Source organism: Vicugna pacos, chromosome 15 (genome assembly GCF_048564905.1).
Source record: "Vicugna pacos chromosome 15, VicPac4, whole genome shotgun sequence".
In the NCBI taxonomy this organism is placed as follows: Eukaryota; Metazoa; Chordata; class Mammalia; order Artiodactyla; family Camelidae; genus Vicugna; species Vicugna pacos.
Window position 1 is genome coordinate 31,273,037 of NC_133001.1, and position 20,119 is coordinate 31,293,155.

The following is a 20,119-nucleotide window of genomic DNA, read 5'->3' on the forward strand; positions in this document are numbered from 1 at the left end:
TGACTGAGGCTTGTCTTTTTACTTTGTTTATAGTGTTCTTTTGATGTACAGAATTTGTACATTTTAACATAGACAAATTTATCAGTATAATCCATTATGGTTTATGTGTTGTTTTATTATTATTACTGTTTAAGAAAGCATCTGCTATCTCTAAGATCTTAAGGATTCTTTTATATTAAAATATAGAAATATATTTATATATTTTTACTTTCCAAATCTGGCCTTTAATCTACCTAAAATTATTTATAATATGAAGGGTCTAGTTTTTTTTTCCATATGGATAACAGCTTCCTCAGCACTACAGAACAGTCCACTATTTACCCCGCTGATCTGGAGGGCATCGTCCGCCGTGTGTCTGGTCTCTCTGAGTGTCTGACCTACTCCCGGGATCACTGTCCTCCACATTGCTTTTTGTTCCCACCTTCTTTTTCTTGCTTGAATATTGCCAGGGGCAAGATTTTATTAATCTTTTCATGGAACTAGCTTTTGGCTTTATGTTTTTCTTTCTCTCTCTCTCTTTTTTTTTTGTATCTTTCTGTTCTTTTTATTATTATTATTATTATTTTGATCTTTACTTTCTTGATTCTTCTTTCTTTTCCCCTCTCTCCTTCAGTGGTTCTGTTTCTAAATCATAACAAAATTTGCTTTAATGAAAACACACTTCAGGAGACTGTTAACTCACTGTCTGTGTCCTATGTTCTCAAATCAAAAGTTCATCTGGGGCACTGGGGACACTGTCCTACCTTCTCCCAGAGAGATCATACCATTCTGAACCTCTGCCCACAATGTAGAAGGGTTTCAGTTGCTCCATATCCTCACCAATATTTGGTGTTACCAGTTGTGTTATTCTGTTATTCTGTTGGGTGTATAGTAGTACCTCATTGTGGTTTTAATTTTCATTTCCTTGGTGATGAGAATGTTGATCATCTTTTTCATTTTATTTTTATTATGTAACGTGTTTGTCCAAATACTTACCTATTTTTTTTAATTGGACTTTTTGTCTTTATTATTGAGCTTTTCAGAGTTCTTTATACATCCTGGAAATCTTTGTCAGATAAATGTTTTATGACAATTTTCCTCTGGTCTCTGGCTTGCCTATTCATTTTTAATGTACTGAACTTTTAAATTTTGATGAAGTCTAATTTATCAATATTTTCTTTCATGGGGCTGATTGTTTTTTTTTATGTCCTGCACACGAAAGTTTGCGCACTGCCAAGTCACAAAGATAATTCCTGTGTTTCTTCTAATCTCTGTGGTTTCAGCTTTTATGTTTGGGACTATATCCCAATTTTCGTGTGTGATATGAAGTAAAGATACTAATGCATTGTCTTTATTTTTAAAATAATAACAACCAATACATCATTTTGTCCTAAATATTTCACAAGACCTGATAAAACAGCTGAACTCACTAATAATAAAGTTTGTTACGCCATTAATTTATTCAAACAACGTATTTGCTGAATACCTATTCAGTGCCATTACTAAGCAACATAGTGATTTTTTTTGTAAAGATACTTCCCACTTTGCCCCCTACCTGAGGAGACACAGGTAAAGGTACAGCCAGGACACAGTGTGATATGTGCTGTGCTGGAGATAAACATTGAGTATTATGGAGGACACAGGAGAAACCCAGCCAAGCTAGGAACCTCAGGTGAGACTTTCCAAGGGTGGTGATTCTTGAGCTCAGACTTGAAGGCCTGGTTGCTGTTAGCCAAGAAGGGGAGATAGATGTGCAAAAGCAAAAGGCATGAAGACTCTCCATTGCTTGGAGCAGATGGTACAAGGCAGGAAGTGGAATGATGCTGGAGCATTGTACAGATATGATCATGGATTTAGCTGTTATCTGATGATAGTTAGGAGCCAGTAACTCATTCCTGGGCATTGAGTGATGCTGCTTTTAGTGCTGTGAGTGTTTTACATTCCATGACTGTAGAATAAAACACTTTGCATGTTATTTGAATAGGACCTTGCATCTGGATATTTAACATTATCCCTATAATTAATGAAATTTTCTATTTTTAAGTGTATGTTGGAAACTTTGTATGTGAAGAAGTATCATTTATGTCCTGATGTTTGTTTGTGAATACCTGAAAAAATAACTGAAGTAGTGCTCTGGACAAATTATTTACCTGTCATTAGATAAAAGTCAATGATGATATTAGCAAGAATGACCTCACTTTAAAAAACATCATTCTTTTCAAATTGATTTTTTTAAGTGACTCTATAGTCAAACTATTTTATCATCCAGAAATGCTATATGCACACCAATGTTCCTTGTGGCAATATTTATAATAGCCAAGATATGGAAGCAACCTAAGTATTCATTGATGGATGGATAAAGAAGATGTGGAATATATATATATTTATTTATATATTATATTATATATAGTATATTTATTTATATATATTATACACACACACACACACACACACACACGCATAAATACAATGGAATATTACCATAAAAAATATTGCCATTTGCAGCAACATGGATGGATCTAGAGGATAGAATGCTAAACGAAATAATTCAGACAGAAGAAGACAAATACCATATGACCTCAACTTATATGTAGGATCTAAACAAAACAAACAAACCAAAATGAAAACAGTCATTGATACAGAGAACAAACGTGTGGTTGCCAGGGGATGAGGGAGAGCAAAATAAATGAAAGAGATTAAGAGGTACAAACATCCAGTTAGAAAATAAATAAGCCACGGAAATGTAATATAGCATAAGGAATATGGTCAATAATATTGTAATAACTTTGTGAGGGGACAGATGGTTTCTAGGTTTATCATGGTGATCATTTCATAATGTATGCAAATGTCAAATCTCAATGTAGCACACCTGAAACTAACATAATGTTGTTATGTCAACTGTGTTTCAATTAAAAAAGGATAAAATGCTATTAAAGAAAAGAATTGGTATCTGTTTTTATAAGATGTTCATGTCTGAAGAGGAGTATGGCCTCTTGATACCTTTTCTGTTTTCTTAATTCTTTTACTAATGAATTGCCAATTAAATGAAAAAGGAGTGGACTCCATCTGGTAGCTATGTGGAATGAGAACAGATTAAATCTTACAATAAGATTGATTTTCTTGTGGCATTATTTAGATGAATTTGTGTCTGTTTGGGGCAGAAGAGATTACTGTACCTGCAGGATGAATGAGGCCCACCTGGTGTGGAGAATGCAGGTGGCCTGAGTGTGCAGGTGCTGATGGGTTTCTCAGTTTCTGTTGCTGTCATCTTTGGGCAGTGAGAACCAGACCACAGATTTTGGGTCTCTCCACTCGTATGTGTATGTCCACCTAGAACACCTGTCATTTCATTTCATTTTATTTGCATCATCTCCCGCCACTTTGGGCCTTTCATTTCTCTTGCCTGTGTCATAGCCTCTTGACTGTTCGCACTCTCCTGTCATCCCGTAAACTCCTGCCCAATGCGTATTCCCACAGTACACTTGGCCTCTTCCCAGCTCGCGGGCCTGGCAACATGCCCAGCACATAGTGACCTCTTGAAAAAATGCTTATTCAATGAATGAATCCACCTGTTGCCAGATCTTTAATAGGTTCCTTTTGCCTTTAATGCTGTAACTTGACTTTGAAAGTCCATCAGCTTTGCCATAAAGCTTCAGTGTTGCCATAAGGTTTATAGCCATGGGGCCGACAATCACCCCCTCTTCCCACTGCACATCTCACTTTGCAGCCCAACGAGGCTCCCTTGGTTTCTGTGCACTGTGATGCTTTTTTGCATCTGTGCCTTTCTGACCTGGCCCCTCTTCTTTTTCTATGATCACTGCTTGGTTTCTGGTCTTTGTTTTTGTTTTTGAATGTTAGTAGTCGCATACCAGACCTCCTGTTTTCGGTCCCTTCCGCAGCGGAAATGTCCATGCTGCAAACCCTCGCCTCAGTTAGGCCACTGACTCAGCTCGGAACTTGTTTTCTTATCTATCAAATAGGGATAATACAGTAATGATGACCAACTTGTGGGCCCTGAAGTGTAATAATAATATATCCATAAATGCTACTTAAAGAATCACATAGTTAATGCTTGAATACATTCCAGTTGTGAAAAATTCAACTATTCATAGACGTTTATAGCAAAAAAATGGATTCCTAATTTTACAGTCATCCCTCTTGCCAATCTCCCTCTTTCTTTTGGGAAAACCACTGTCAACAATTTGATAACCTGGCTCCTTTTCTGAGTACATTTATACCTATGAACATGACATGGTATATTTAAAGCACCAGTCTCACAGGGGTAAGGGTTATATGTAGTAATTTCCTGTGATTTTTTTTTCACAGAAACACACTCTTGGTCTTTGATGGAGATTATTTACAATGGCTTGCCTCCTGTCTTAGCAGAGCAGGTGTTGGGGTCCTTGGATGTACAGTTAAGAACTTGGTTGTTCCTTTGTAGTGGGTCATCCTTCCCTGTTTATCTGTAGAAAGAGAATGTGGAACTGGTGTTGTTGCCAAAACAAAGGACAGGAACAACAGAGGAGAAACTGTGCTGTGCAGTTAGGAGGTAGAACCCCCAGTTGCTAAGCAGGCAGTGAAAAGAGCAAGGGCAGCCCAGTGGACGTGGTTACTGGTAGAAGAGATCCAGTAGAATAATAGCAGCTCCTTAAAAACTCCTAAGGGGAGGCCAGTCCTCAGCAACCAATCCCCAGTGGTGGAGGAGTGACCCTTCTGTTCATCAGTATCCATATCCTGCCACATCTGCTAAAGCAGTGCCATCCAAACACAGGCATAAGTAAACCAAGTACTATCAAGTGAGGAACATAAACTAACATTAATTTCAGCTGTAAGAAAATACATAAATGTACATTTTGCAGCTATAAGAAAGTACATAAATCACAGCCAGGATTCAATGTATTACATAATCAATGAGTACTGTTACTAATCTGCCATTTATTAGCTGTGTGGCATGAGCAAGTGACTTACCTTTGCTTCAGTTTCCTCGTTTATAGGTGGGGAAAATAACAAAACCGGTTGCATTCAGTTGTGAGAATTAAGTGAATTAATATGCATAAATTTATGGACAGATGCTTGGTACTTAGTAAGTGTTTTAATGTGTGTGTGTGTGTTTTTTCCTCTTAATGGAGATACTGGGGATTGAACCCAGGACCTTATGAATACCAAGCATGCACTCTGCCACTGGGTGTGCCCTCCACCCCTAATGTGTGTTTTTGTTTATTCTCATTACTGATCTACAGTAGAAGATAAAAAGATATGAATGTTATGGATTTGTTTTTCTGTAAGGTAATTAAAATATGTAAGAAAAAAATCAAATTTTTAATAAAAAAGTCCTTTTTTCCCCATTGAACTCATGGAGAAAACTCTTATAAGGGCATGAAAGAGACTGTATGTAATGTGGTGGACATTGATGTGCAGTTTGTTGGAAATTTTCATGATACTATAGATATCATCACATTGCACATACCTGTTGGAAATGTGATTGGAAATGCCTCATACGTTTAAGTCTTGAAGCTTGGGGTAGGAAGGGTGCCTCTGCCAGAGGTGTGCTGCTGGTTGATTCAGGCCACTGATAAGTCCATTATGATGATTGCTCTTCTAGTTGGGCATGCTTTTTTACTTTTTCTTAAAAACTTTTTTTAATTGGAAAAGTAAATATGTGCATGCGGTAAGTCATTTAACTGTACAAAAAGCAATAAAGTAAAAAGTGAGTTTCCATCCTGCATCAGATGGCTCCTTCCCTAGAGGCAGCAACAGATATTAACAGTTTCCTGAGTATCCTTCCAACACACCTGTGCGCGCACACACACGCACACAATTAGAGCATAATGTGTGTACTGTTCTGCATCTGCACCTGTACACTTTGAAGACTGGTTCATGTCAAAGAGCAGTAATGCGCCTCATTCCTTTTCGTGGCTACATGGTGTAAGGTGGAGTCATAAAATTTCCCATGTCAGTTTCATATGATTCAACCTGATAACTTTGGGAAATACATTTATAGAATCCATCTCCTGTGGATAGACGTTCATGTATTTTTTATCCTTGGGTGTTACAAACTGGCTCTCGTTGTACATACTCTTGTGTAAATATGAGGGTGTGTCTGTAGGATAAATTCCTAGAGTGGATGACTAGGTCTCCTGTGCTGTATGAACCTTGTCAAACCCTGCCGATTGCTCTTTTAAGTGATTTTACCAGCTTCTGCTACAACCAGCAGTGTGCGAGAATATAGGCAGAATTCCTGGGAGAAAAGGGAATGAAAGGATGGAGTGTTCATTCTTGTCTTCTCTTGGCGCTCAGGAAAACATTGCGGGATCTCCTTTTGCATATGAAGGGGGAAGACTGTGAGCTCAGAGATGGTTGGTTATAATGATAATTATAGATACAATTTATTGGGCACTTACTACTATTACACACTATTTCACTTAATTCTTACCACAACCTGAGAGATGGATTCTGTTACTATTCTCATCCCTTAACCATTGAGGAAAATATAGGAAAAGAGATTAAATGCCTTATCTGTGGTTCCACAGCAAGTTACTAGTGGGCGAGGGTTGCCTGCTTCAAGATCCTCCTGTCTTCTCCCCTGTGCTGTACACTTTCATGTACAAATGAAGGACATTTTTTGGGGGGGTGAAAAACAATCTCTGTTATCTTTTATGCTTATATGTCAACATATATGTGTCTTTAAGGAACTTGTATTTCATTTTTCCCCGCTAAAACTATGAAGTTGAATCCTTTTTTAAAATGATTTCATTTTTATTTATTTATTTTTGGGGGGTAATTAGGTTTATTTGTTTTATTTTAATGGCGATACTGGAGATTGAACCTAGGACCTCGTGCATGCTAGGCCACATACTCTACCACTGAGCTATACCCTCCCCTTAAAATTGAACTTAAAATCCTATTCCAATTTAAAAAGAAACTGTTATTGGGGTTTGAATTCATAAAGCATTTTCTTATGTTATATTCTTAAGCATTGTGATATTATACTTATTTTTAAATATGATTTTATTATAATTACATATGTATATGTATTACATACATAATAGCTATTTCAGATAGTTTCTGTTCTGTTTTATGTTTGTGTCATTCATTTAACTTTTTCAAGCAGCTATTCAGTAAAAATATTGTCTTTGGCTTTTTTATATTTTAATTTTCTTAATTGTCTTTGTAATATTGAATTTTAATCAGGTTCTAGCTGGTGCAAATGACAAGAGCAATCACCTTAAATCCTTTTGCAGTAAGGCAGAATGTAAGTCAATACTTTAATGGCGGGATCAGCATCCTTTTTTCCCCTTGATCCAGTGGGTAGCATGGCCGTGTGGTCTAAGGGTCTGGATTAAGACTCCAGTCTCTTTAGGAGCATGAATTCAAATCCTATTGCCTTCTTTTCTTTTCTTTTTTTTTATTGTGCTAAAAATACATAACATAAAATTTACCATCCAAACCATTTTTAAATGTACTATTCAATTGTGTTAAGTATATTCACTTTGTTATGAAACACATCTCCAGAACTTTTTCATATTGCAAATTTGAAGCTGGGTTAAGAACCAGCAGTATGAAAAATGCTACTCTAACACATAAACCATGGAGACTAAGAGATTGACATATGTCATTTAACATTAGCAATGAACATTGTCATAAAAATCATCAGCATTTTCAGATATTCCTTAGTGCTTCAAAGCCCAGTAAATCTGGGATTTCATTACCTGTGCCACTGCAATTTCTTAGCTGTGTGATCTTAGAAAAGATGTTTAACTTTTCAGTCTCAGTTTTGTCATCTGTAAAATGGAGATTATTGAGGGAAATACCCATTAAACAACAATTCTTCTTTTTCCTCTTCCCTCAGCCCTGGTAACCACCACTCTACTTTATGTTTCTCTGAATTTGACTACATTAGATACCTCATATAGGCTAAATCATACAATATTTGTCTTTGTGTGTGTGTGTGCCTGGCTCTATTTTACTTAGCACAATGTCCTGAAGGTTCATCCATTTTTAGCATGTGATGGGATTTCCTTCCTTTGTAAAGTCAAATCATATTCTGTTGTAAGCTATAACACATTCTGTTGATTTCACCCATCAGTAGACATTTGGGTTGCTTCCACCTGTTGACTATTGTAATGTTGGTATGAATAAACACAGTTGTGTATTTATCTCTTTGAGACCCTGCTTTCAATTCCTTTGGATATACACCCAGAAGTAGGATTGTTGGATCATATGGGAGTTCCATTTTTAATTTTTTGAGGAACCTCTGTATGATTTTCCATAGTGGCTGAACCATTTTACAATCCTACCAACAGTGGACAGAGATTTCAATTTCATTGCATCCTCTTCAAGACTTATTTTCTGTTTTTAATAGTAGGCATCCTAATGGGTGTGAGGTGATACCTTTGTGATGCTTTTGATTTGCATTTCTCAGGTGATTAATGATGTTGAGCATCTTTTCGTATGCTTGTTGACCATTTGTAAATCATCTTTAAGAAATGTTTCTGCAAGTCCTTTGCTCATTTTTATATTGGGTTATTTGATTCTTCATTGTCAAACTTAGGAGTTTGGTATGTATTCTGGATATTAACACCTTATTAGATATATGATTTGCAAATATTCTCCATTCTGTAAGTTACCTTTTCACTCTGTTGATTGTGTCCTTTGATGCACAAAAGCTTTTAAATTTAACAGTTTCATTTGTCTATTTTTGCTTTTGTTGTCTGTGCTTTTGGTGTTATATCCAAAAAATCAAGGCCAAGTCCAATATCATGAAGCTTTTCCTATGTATTTTCTTCTAGGAGGTTTTAAAAATATATATCTTTTTGTTTAAATGATCTTACATTTAGGTTTTTAATCCATGTTGAGTTAATTTTTGCATTTGGTGTAAGATAAAAGTCCAACTGAATTCAGCTCACTTTTGATGGCAGGCTTCAGTTATCCCTTAAAGTTCCCAGAAGAGCCATCTCAGTCCTTCGGGTTCTGTCAAAGTCACTTACATTGTACTGGACAAACAGCTCTTGAGCACTTGCTGTGTGTCTGATGGTTTGGGAAGTGAGGGCAGGAGATACAAATATGAATAAGGTAGGGAACTCTCAGGTGATGTGAATGCTGTATATCTCAGTAGGAGCTTTGGTGATAGAGGTTATGCATTTGTCAAAACTCAGCGAATGTGCACTTACAAGATTTGCACATTATATTGCATGTAGAGTTCACATCAAAAGAAAAAAATAAAACAGATATTGAACTCTAGTTAATTATATGCACTCTGAAGTCTTCAGAGGGAAGGGCACTGATGTCTGGATTTACTTTAAAATGCATCCAGGAAAAAAGAGATACATTAATAGATGAATAGAGGGGTGATTTGGTGATAGGCAAGTATATTTAAAGTATTAATGAATTTGTTCCATATTTGAAATTTTTCATGATAAAATATGGAGGGAAAAATTTGGGAAGATAGGACTGAGAGGGAAACTGACCTTTACCTTACACAATGTAGTTAATGACCTCTTATGTCCTGTCCTAGTCTTTTTTTTTTCAGATTGGGGGACATGGGGGTAGAACTAGTTAGCACTGAGAGCATTTATTCTCCTTTGCAGCCTGTTTGTAAACTTCTGAGTCATTCCCAGAAATGCCTTCTATCATGAAGAATCAGAGGAATTAGAATGAGTGATGATTGCCAGCAATTTTTGAAGTCCGTCAGTGCCTCATTTTACACCATAACTTAGTATACATTTATACGGAACTGAAACAAACATTTCATGAAGCTATACTCTGATGCACTTTAATACTTCTATTTAGCTTACAAAGACAGGTCAATTTTCATCCATTAATGGGTTAAGAACCAGCAGTATGAAAAGTGCTGCTCTAACACATAAACTGTGGAGACTAAGAGATTGACATATACCATTTAATATTAACAATGAACACTGTCGTAAAAATCATCAGCCTTTTCAGATGTTCCTTAGTGCTTCAAAGCCCAATAGATCCGGATTTCATTGCCTGTGCCGCTGCAATTTCATAGTTGTGTGATCTTGGAAGAGATGTGTAACTTTTCAGTTCTAGTTTTGTCGTCTATAAAATGGAGTTATTAGGGGAAATACATACTTCATTGAGTTCTAGAAAAGGGTTAAATGAGGTGATGTCTGCAAAGTGCTTAGCACCATGCCCAACTGAAAGGCCTCAATAAGTAGGAAATAAATTTTTAGCTGTGGATTCATTAACTTCTATATGTTTGGCCTCAAAAGAAATCAGAATGGCCTTCAAAGGGTTGTGGGCTTCAATACCTTCTTCTGTTCCATTTTCCAATGTGTTTTTTTATAGAAGAAACCTTCAGAGCACCCGACTATTTGCTATACCTCTCAATACTGCTCAGTAAAACAGTACTCAGTTTTTCAGAAGTTGCCGGAGGTGGCATTGGCAAGAGTGCCATTTGGAAACATGGGGAATTTTGGCAGGCTTTGTGGTGTTTGTTGTTGGAGACTGCCTTGGCATAATCCTAGGTGAAAGAGGGGTGCCTGGGGTTTCTCACTGATTCATTCCTTTAGCGTGGAATTCTGGATAAACTGTGTCTGCCTTCGGGGGTGGGTAGGAAGAGCCCAGTGGGCCTCATTATAGACAAGTTTACCTCTCTGAAATTTCCTTGCTGAGAGATTATTTTGCGTCATTTGGATTTCCTCCTTTTTAATCTGAACAATTTGGCTGCTGGTGGAAGTACTTAGCTGAAAATGTTCTGGTGTTTTTGGCACAATTAAAATTTTTAATCTTCTTAATTTAATAGAATCTTAGGATTGTATTGCTGGGAGAGCCCTTAGAAGATGAGAGAAATAGCAGGCCTCCCGGCACCAGGTCTAGCTCTTGCTCATGTCCCGCTAGAGAGGAGACGTGGTATTTTAGCTGGGGAACTGGTAACCACAGCCTATCTGAGACAACTGTTACTATGACTGCTTTGTGCTCTTGCAGTCCTTTTTGAGTGTGCATCTTACTACTTACTTTGCCAGTCGATTACCTTTATTACCAATTTAGAAGTCTTGGTGGCTTAACACAACAAAGATTTATTCATGTCCAGTTAGAGGTGGGATGGAGAATGTCTGTCTTTCTTTGCACAGATACTCAGGAACTTGGGCTGAGAGGGACCCCACCATCTTGGAGCCATTTATGATACATGCCTTCCAGGTTGCCTGGCAGGGAAGAGAATTCACACCCACTCTTCGACGCCTCTGTCCAGAACTGTAGTCACTTTGCTCATAGCTCATTAGTCAGAACTGGTCACATGACCCTGCCGAACTAGAAGGGGCTGGAAATATGGAAGAATGTATGGAATATTTGATGAGCATTATCAGAGAGAAGGGCCCCATGATATTAAGTTTATTAAAACTGCATACTGAGGGGAAGGGTATATAGCTCAGTGGCAGAGTACACGCTTAACATGTACAAGGTCCTGGGTTCAATTCCCAGTACCTCCATAAAAAAAAAATACATACCTCCCCCACAAAAAAACAAAAATTGCATACTGAAAAAATACAGCTTCCTCTTCTCTACATCTACCAAGTTTCATTACCCTCTAAACCTCTAGGTTCGTAGAGGCCATCATGGCAGCAGCTTTTGCTTACAGCTTGGTGGGGACAGGGAATCTGCTGCCAAGTGCAGAGTAATGCGGTCTGTGAGCAGAGCGGCAGATAATACAGTAGAGAAATAGGGGTGGCTGTGGCTTCCTCTGCTGACCTCCCTCACCAGGGAGTAGGTTGAATTGCTTTCACTGTGGGCTTTATCTTCCTGGTTAGTTTGTGTATAGGCTGAAAAATAATCCCTCTCTCCCCCTGTAAGATATCAAGTCTTAATCCCTGGGAACCAGTGGATATTATGCATCAAAAGGTGCAGATGTGATTAAATTAAGGATCTTGAGAAGGGGGGATTCTCCAGGATCATCCCAGGGGCTCTAAGTGGTATCACATGTATCCTTACAAGATGGAGATTTGACACAGTGTCCACAGTGGCAGGGATAGGAGTGATTTGCTATTCCTTGGCTTGTAGTGCCATTCCTACAAGCCAGGGAATGCCAACAGCCTGCAGAAGCTGGAAGAGGCAGGGAATGGGATCTCCCCTAGAGCTTCTGAAGGGAGTGGGGCCCTCCTGACGCTTGATTTTGGCCCAGTGGTAATGAATGATTTGACACTTCTGAACTCTGGAACCGATGAAAAATAAATTTTTTCTGTCATCTTAAGCCACCAAGTTTGTGGTAATTTTTTACAGCAGCCACAAGAAATTAATACACTTAACTTCATACTTTCTTGGTGGTCAGTGGCAATTGCCCTTGTAACCAGTGCCCTGAGGGATTGGTGACTGGAGTGAGTCCTGGGGAACTGAGTGGCTGGAGCATAGGGTAAGAGCGAGAATTTTCTTTCCATACTCTTTTTTTTTACCTTTTTAATTTGAACCATGTGAATGTACTACCTATTCAAAAAATAAATTAATTAATCCTTATGTCTCTGGGAGCCTCTGTAGTAGGGGAACATGGTTAATTTTATTTATTCATTTTCCTGAGTAACATCCAGGGCAATTTGTGTTCTGTGTTTTGGGTAACTTTTCAAAATGTTGCTCCATAGGCCTTACCATTCCACCTGCTCCGTTTTCTTCTCTCTCTGTTGTGCTTCTGATGTTTGGGTCTAGGTCAGTGGTAAGACAGAATTATGTGGTGGAAAATGAATGGTAGTGTAATAATTGTAGTTTTTAATTTGAGTTTAAAAATGTAACTTAGTTAAAAATTACCTCAGGGTTACCTCTCACCCTGGATCAGGGCTTCCTAACCAGTGTGCTGAGATTTAATTCCTCAGCCTTAGGGAGTGCGGGATAAGGCTGGTGGCGTCTACTTCAGGAATACCACCCCTTGATACCAGTATGCTATGCAAATAATATTATTTTCAATGTGTGCAGTGATGTGGAAAGGTTGGTGAACACTGCTCTAGGTAAAATGTGGCCTTATAGTTTTTAAATGTTGCATAAAAATAGCTATGGAAACAAACAAACTTGCTGGATCTTTGGGGAAATTCTAATGATTACTTCGCTTCAGTGCAGGAGTCTGCAGCCTTTTTTCCATGTGATGCTTGTGGTGAGGATGGTCATGACCTGGCGCTCTCCTGATGAGGGCACTGGCATGCCTGCAAAGCCCAAAAGGCGGGCTCATGTTCAGTGTCTCCCACACATGCCTGTAGGAGAAAAAAGGCAGAATAACATGTTAGGAAATGATCTTGAGTTCACTCTTATTTACCAGGAAATCATAGAAAACTTGGGCATGTCTACTGTCTGTAGGAACCAAATCCTTCTGACCCATGTAATAACTTAGATCACAGTAGAGAACCACTGTCCTCACAGAATAATATTTCCTATTGTGGCAAGCTGAGTGTAAGTTAATTTCAAGCCACCAAATAAGAGATAGATTGGTTGTTTTTTTTTAAAGTACTAGTGACAAGCAAACAAATTTTTTTTGCCAATGGTATTATATGCTGTATGTAAATAAGAACTTTATCAAGTTCAGTTTTCATGTGTTGAAATATTTGTTGTTCTGTTGCATCCCAGTGGATCTGATGATGTTGGTTATGCTGTCTGTTCTTTGTTTTCTGGAAAAATAACTGAATTAGTATGTCAGTGTAGTACTATCTGAAGAAATCTAAGAGCTATTAAAATGCTTAAAAATAAGATGATCTATTCTTCTTTTGTTCTCTTGACAGGATAATTGAAGCCATCTGCATAGGTTGGTTCACTGCAGAGTGCATCGTGAGGTTCATCGTCTCCAAAAACAAGTGTGAGTTTGTCAAGAGACCCCTGAACATCATAGATTTACTGGCAATCACGCCGTATTACATCTCCGTGTTAATGACGGTATTTACGGGCGAGAACTCTCAACTCCAGAGGGCTGGAGTCACCTTGAGGGTACTTAGAATGATGAGGATTTTTTGGGTGATTAAGCTTGCCCGTCACTTCATTGGTCTTCAGACACTTGGTTTGACTCTCAAACGATGTTACCGAGAGATGGTTATGTTACTTGTCTTCATTTGTGTTGCCATGGCAATCTTTAGTGCACTTTCTCAGCTTCTTGAACATGGGTTGGACCTGGAAACATCCAACAAGGACTTCGCCAGCATCCCTGCTGCCTGCTGGTGGGTGATTATCTCTATGACTACAGTTGGCTATGGAGATATGTATCCTATCACAGTGCCTGGAAGAATTCTTGGAGGAGTTTGTGTTGTCAGTGGAATTGTTTTATTGGCTCTACCTATCACTTTTATCTACCATAGCTTTGTGCAGTGTTATCATGAGCTCAAGTTTAGATCAGCCAGATATAGTAGGAGCCTCTCTGCTGAGTTCCTAAATTAATCCATTACAAATCAATTCTTGCATACACTTCTTCTGATAGAGTTGACGCTACTTCATATTCATGCGTTTCTTGCTGGGTGAACACTGCAGTGGTACCGACATCGTCGTGGTAGAGTGAAAATTGTCCTTCCCAGCTGAAGGGATAACACAATGTACTTACTATGGAGTAAATAGAATTGCAACCGCAAAGGAGAAGTGATGACTCCTAGAGTAGATTTTACGATCTTATTTTGTCTAGACTCGTCTCCTCCTTGCCTCGAACAATTACACGTTTGTGTTTGTTTTGAAGTGTATGATTTGAACATTTTAAAACTGAAAGCTACTATTTTCCAAGTGTTTTTCCATCTTGTGAATGCAGAAGAAGCTTGGAAGTTATAGTGTTATTTTTTTTGCTGGAGAGTAACATTTTCATTTCTAAATGTTTTATAATCTCTCATATCAATGTCAGTAGTATCCTGGAAACATATGTCAGATGCAGGAACTGTTTAACAAATACTTTAAAAATTTGGCCAAATTTTAAACTGTATAATGGAGCTAGCAGACACAAGCAAGAACAGTATTTGAAAAATTTCTCCAGCATATTTCTCAATTATCTGGTTTACTTTTGTGCCTATTATTCACCTTATCATACAGCTTCATGGATACTTGAGTACATTCTTTCTTTTCCATTTTGGATTTCTTTTACTTCTGTCCTGAAATGACTCAGAAGATTATTGTGTTGTTGAGCATTTCATTGGAGTTCATTTTATTTGAATTCATTGCTGTTACTATGTGATAATTGTTCTGTCAGATGTCCAAACAAGATTTCCAACATTAAAATGATAATACAAATAGCTTGATATTACAACCCATATTTATCTTCTTCTGCTCTTAATTTTTTCTTCCAAACACCATGGGTTTAATAAGACTTACTAGATGAAAGGATCTTTATGTAGCTGTTTTATACCAAAGTCTTACTTGGGTGTTGTCACTGGATTGTCCTAAAAAAAGACAGTATTTCTTTACTCTTCGTTGCTGTGTAGCCAAGCCAATTTTAAGCCAGCTAAAAGCAACAAATATATAATTATTTTATCCGATCTTTACCACTGTCAGTTATAGCTATGCCAAAACTTCTTGTAACAATATTGAGCAGTATGCCACACTAATCTGGCTAAGTTATTAGGACTAGATAATGTAAAACTGATGATTGTTTAGTGCTCAATTTTAGCAATCTGAATTAGGATTTTGCTTTGTTAACCAGTTGCCATAAAGTCATCAGTGTATAAACACAAAAAATTAAAGTCATAGATTTGTGAGTAATGTCATATATTGTAATTTGGCAGGGGTGGAGGGGTGAAGAGAGCAGATGGAAAGGAGACCAAGCTGTATTTATTTGTCGAAGGAAGGGTTACCAGAAGTGTTCATTAAAGGAATATTAGCCATCATCTAGTTCAGACCTCAGCTAGTACAGGTAGAAGACCAGGGCAAGAGAGGATATGGTTGAGAAGGAATTGGGGCTGAGACCTGGATCCCTTGGAACCTAGCCCAGCAGTTTGTTCTTAACACACCTCTGGGTTTTGAGAAAAGCCTGAGAAGCCACACTCCTTGGCTGTTGCCCTTGCTGAGGTAATAATAGCAAAATCGTTCCTTTTCTCTGATTTCCTTTCCTGAGTTTGGTGATATTTTGGCCGTTAAGACTCTCACCCCATCTAGCCTAATGCATCTTGCATACTGGTATGTTACTTATTACATACTCAAACTGTGTTATTTATTGTATATTTATTGTATTTTAATATATTTGAAATAAATAGCATGGATTTATTTTTTCTTACCTATTTTGATTAAGGCTTTGTGATTTATGCAAATAATAGGCAGGTGATAGCACCCCCATATTACTAATAAAAATAAGACAACCATCAATTTTGCTGGCACTAAGAACTCTTCATGAGAATGTCTTGTCTCCCCAAGTAAATTATAACTCCTCCGAGGGCTGGGACCCTCTCTCTCATGCACACCTTCATATCCCCACAGCATGTGTGATAGACTTGGGTGCAAACTGTTGACTGATCTGGGAAAAGGAACTGCTGTGCAAAGAGACAAAGAGAAGTGTCTACCTGTATGTATAGGCATAGAGCCACACGTGTGAATACACAAGACGACCTTGAGGCTGCCCTTAAGTAACTAGTAAGACGTCTCTTGTTGGTGATGCCAGGCTTTTCATAGGGCCACGTCTCATAAAGGAGCAAGTTGGGTCAATGCTCATGGCGGTTCAGCCACCCATGTACTAAGGATGATGATGAGACCTGATAGAACAGTTCATGAGTGAAAAAATATATATCATGGATGTTAGAGCTTTTTTTAGGAACAAAGGCATTTTCTTTTAACTTTCCTTGAATGTTACTGCCTTAAAAAATAATGATTGAGTGGGACTTCTTTCTTAGTTGCACTTTTAGAGATTTCTCATAAGTCAGTCTTTCGGGCAGCAATGCTTTCATTAGGACCTATGTTACTGGTACCAGTAAGTCAGATATTATCTTAAATTAGGATACACAATGAGGAAAGCCCAAATGCTTGTTCTGATTTTACTGCACCTGAGCTTATGTGACTTATCTTCTATATAATTTGTTTTGTATCCTCTACACTGGAATTTTTCAGGATTAAATATCCAAGATTAGGGAGCATATCTGAAAGTGAACATACTCTAACAATTCAAGGCCTTCTCTATCTTTTTTCTTTAATGATTCTTTTGTTATTGCTGGTTGCAGCATCTGCATTTGCTTTGCTCTTGGGTTTTGTGGTTTCTCGTAAGCACACATTTCTGAGTTCTTACTTTCTTAAAAATGTAGAAATATCTTTTTTCATGGTGACTGTCAGTACATCAAAGTAATGCTTCCTGTTTTTAAACTTGTGTCCAGATGTCTTAGGTATCCACTTAAATCTAAGAGGAGGAGAGAGAGGATTAGGTTGGATGTTGGTATTGAAAGAATTTTCTCTGTTGGCTTGATATTTTCTAGAAGCAGCTTATTTTTCCCCTTTACTATAGAAATGAAAAATAGAAGAACCTGAAAACACCTAGCTCTGTTTTACTCTTAAGCTTGTATGACCCCAAACAACGCATAGCTTAACAAAATACTTCCAGAGTCCTTTGACCTTACATAAATGTACATTCACTTATGGTATGCAATATACATTCCAATCAAGTATGGTATAAATATTCATAGGGTAATCATAAATTACAACTGAAAGGTCCTCAAGACCTTCTGTCTACCTTGTCCCTTCCTATGTCTTTTATCCTGTCCAAACGTGGATTGTGATTTAGCCATTGTCACACATAGGGAGACCAACTTGTCCTGGTTTGCCTGGGACTTTCTTGGCTTTGGCACTAAACACACCTCCATCCTGGGAAATCCCTTAGTCTCAGGTGAACTGGGATAGTTGGTCACGCTAGTGACCAACCAAAAACCTGGTTTTCAGGCTTTTGATTCAGTACTCATTGGACATACTTTTTTTTTTTTTTGGTAACATCAGAAGGCAAGGACTTCTCTTAAAAACATTTTCTTTGGGGCGTTGGGGTCCCTTTTTATAGGACAAATAAAAATTGGATATTGCTTTTAGATGCTCCAGATGTCAGGAAGGAGGACTTGCGACCAGTGTATAGGGACTCAAATTTTCAAGAGAGTTTTTAAATTGTAGAACTTCATGGTTGTACAGCAATTCACATATACACAAATAAGTGCAGTTATTTCATAGTTTACCATTGCCAGGTTGAGAAATATCATAGCTGAAGAGGAAGAAACATGGGGTGATGCTTTAATGGAATGTTCTGGAAAAGTTCCGTTTTGGTCAGGGAAGGTGGCATCACACTTCTCTGTTTGTTCAGCATGTGTTCATATGGTGTTTTGCTTCCTGCCTTTCCAGACCCATCTGTCCTCAGAGGACTGGGCGTATCAGTTCTGCCCCTGAAAGTAAACTAATAACTTGCTGCCCCGTGTTGTGGAGCCTTCCACAGTCTTGTGAAATGTCATCAGAAAGCATGATTGTATTGTCCCATTCTGTCATTAACTTTTTTTTCTTTTAACAATGCCCCACTTATGCCTAAACTTTCAGATTTTTCTAGTTCTCCCAGACATTCCCAATAAGCACTTCAACTTTTGACTATAGGCGTAGCTCAATTGTCAGTTTATTATTTCTTAGTGTATTGAACTGGATAATCTGCATTTGTGCTGTAATTTAAACATATTAATTTTACATAGCTTTGGTGAGAGTGCTTTTGATTTATATTTAAAAATATCAACACTAGACCAAATATAGAGTGAAAGCATAAGTCACGCTTAGTGGACGAAAGCTAGAGGGAAGATACATTATTTGGAGTTCACCTACCAGGACTGAGTAATAATACTATGTCATTTATGTCCTAAACACTACTCTTACTTTATTTATGCAACACTGTATTAAAACTAAAACTAAAATTTCCTATAATTTTGTATTGGGTAGGATTTTTTCCCCCCAGCCTGCAATTATTTTGAAATAATTCTGTAATTCTGCCCATGACAGAGTTGAGGCTATTTGTTGTATGCATTGTTATAAAGTGTCTTTTTTTTTTTACATTAAAGAAGTATAAGTAATGGCAGGTGTTTTTGCTGTAGTAAAATAGTGATTTGTTCAACTTAACATATTGCTTTTTAACTGTATTTTACAAGCTTGATCTTGCAGCTCTAGTGGAATTCCAAGCTTTCCTTTTCTATACTTCAGAGGGCAGGAGAATTTTACTTCTTTTGTGGAGAGCAGTACTTGAGTTATAAATCCTCGACTCTGATGTAAGAGAAGTGTGTGTGTGGCAGGGGAGCATAGCTATGCATATTTTTTTCTCATTTTTTAAAGCCATAGCTGCTCTTTCATATGAAACATTTGGAAGTAAAATGCAAAATCATGAAGTCAGTGTAAGGCTTAGCTTTCAGGTCCATGTGAAAGGTTGTTTATTTTTGTTCATTGGACAGAAGTGTAAAGTTTAGATTTTTCTGCATTGAGATAAACTGCCTAACTTCTTATCTGTATTGTTATTCATTCAGCAATCTTTATCTTTGGACAGGTTTTTTTTTGAATAAGTAATACGAATTATATAAGTAGTATAATTTTAAAATTAGAATAATGGTTATGGTCCCCTTGAAAGCTTTGGCTTAACGTAAGGGAGATCACCTTTAATTAGCTCTTCCAGTTAACTCAGTTTAAAAAGGTCAGAAAGAAATTTAGTATGTGTATGTTTGGTTTTCTTAAATACAGTTTTTATTTATGCATTTTTCTTTGCTGCAGTGCAAGACAATATAGGGAGACTGTAGCATGCAAGAAATTATTAGGTGCATCCACTTTTTATAATAAATCGGTTTCCAAACATTTGTATAAAAAAAAGTTTTATAAACTTTATCTCATTTCATATACACAATAGTGGATGTGTACAGGAATTTACTGAGGGAATCCTTTGAACCTGTGGGTCATCCTTCTGCTGCGTTATTATCCCTTGAGCTATGTTTTTTGTTTTTTATTTTTTCTTCATCATTCTATTTATTACTTGTATGAATATTAACATCTCATGGCATCCATCTAATTCAATCAAAACCAACAAAGGAAAAAAGATTAACCATGTTTCAAATTAACATTCTTACAGATCCCCCTGTAACTTAAAATAGAAGTATGTTCATCTGCATTAAATCATTTGATAAATTTGAAAAATGTCATTTAAAAAAAATCACCGTTAGTACTTAAATATATTTGTTAATCATTTGATGGCATCAGTGTCCAAGTT

The 20,119-nt window shown here is 37.4% G+C and overlaps 1 protein-coding gene across 2 annotated transcripts in view; it reads left to right on the forward strand.

Annotated features, from left to right (window-relative positions):
• KCNG3 (potassium voltage-gated channel modifier subfamily G member 3) overlaps positions 1-20,119 on the forward strand; it is a 55,343-nt gene that overhangs the window by 22,092 nt on the left and 13,132 nt on the right. Inside the window, exon 2 of one of the 2 annotated variants that reach the window (XR_012059085.1) lies at positions 13,695-13,768. Coding sequence is in view for 1 of the 2 variants with exons in the window: in XM_072937821.1 (XP_072793922.1) it covers positions 13,695-14,340 (646 nt within the window). In the remaining variant the exon portion in view is untranslated. Of the gene's footprint in view, positions 1-13,694; positions 16,143-20,119 lie in introns of those variants that run through there. The other variant, XM_072937821.1, reaches the window with a different exon arrangement.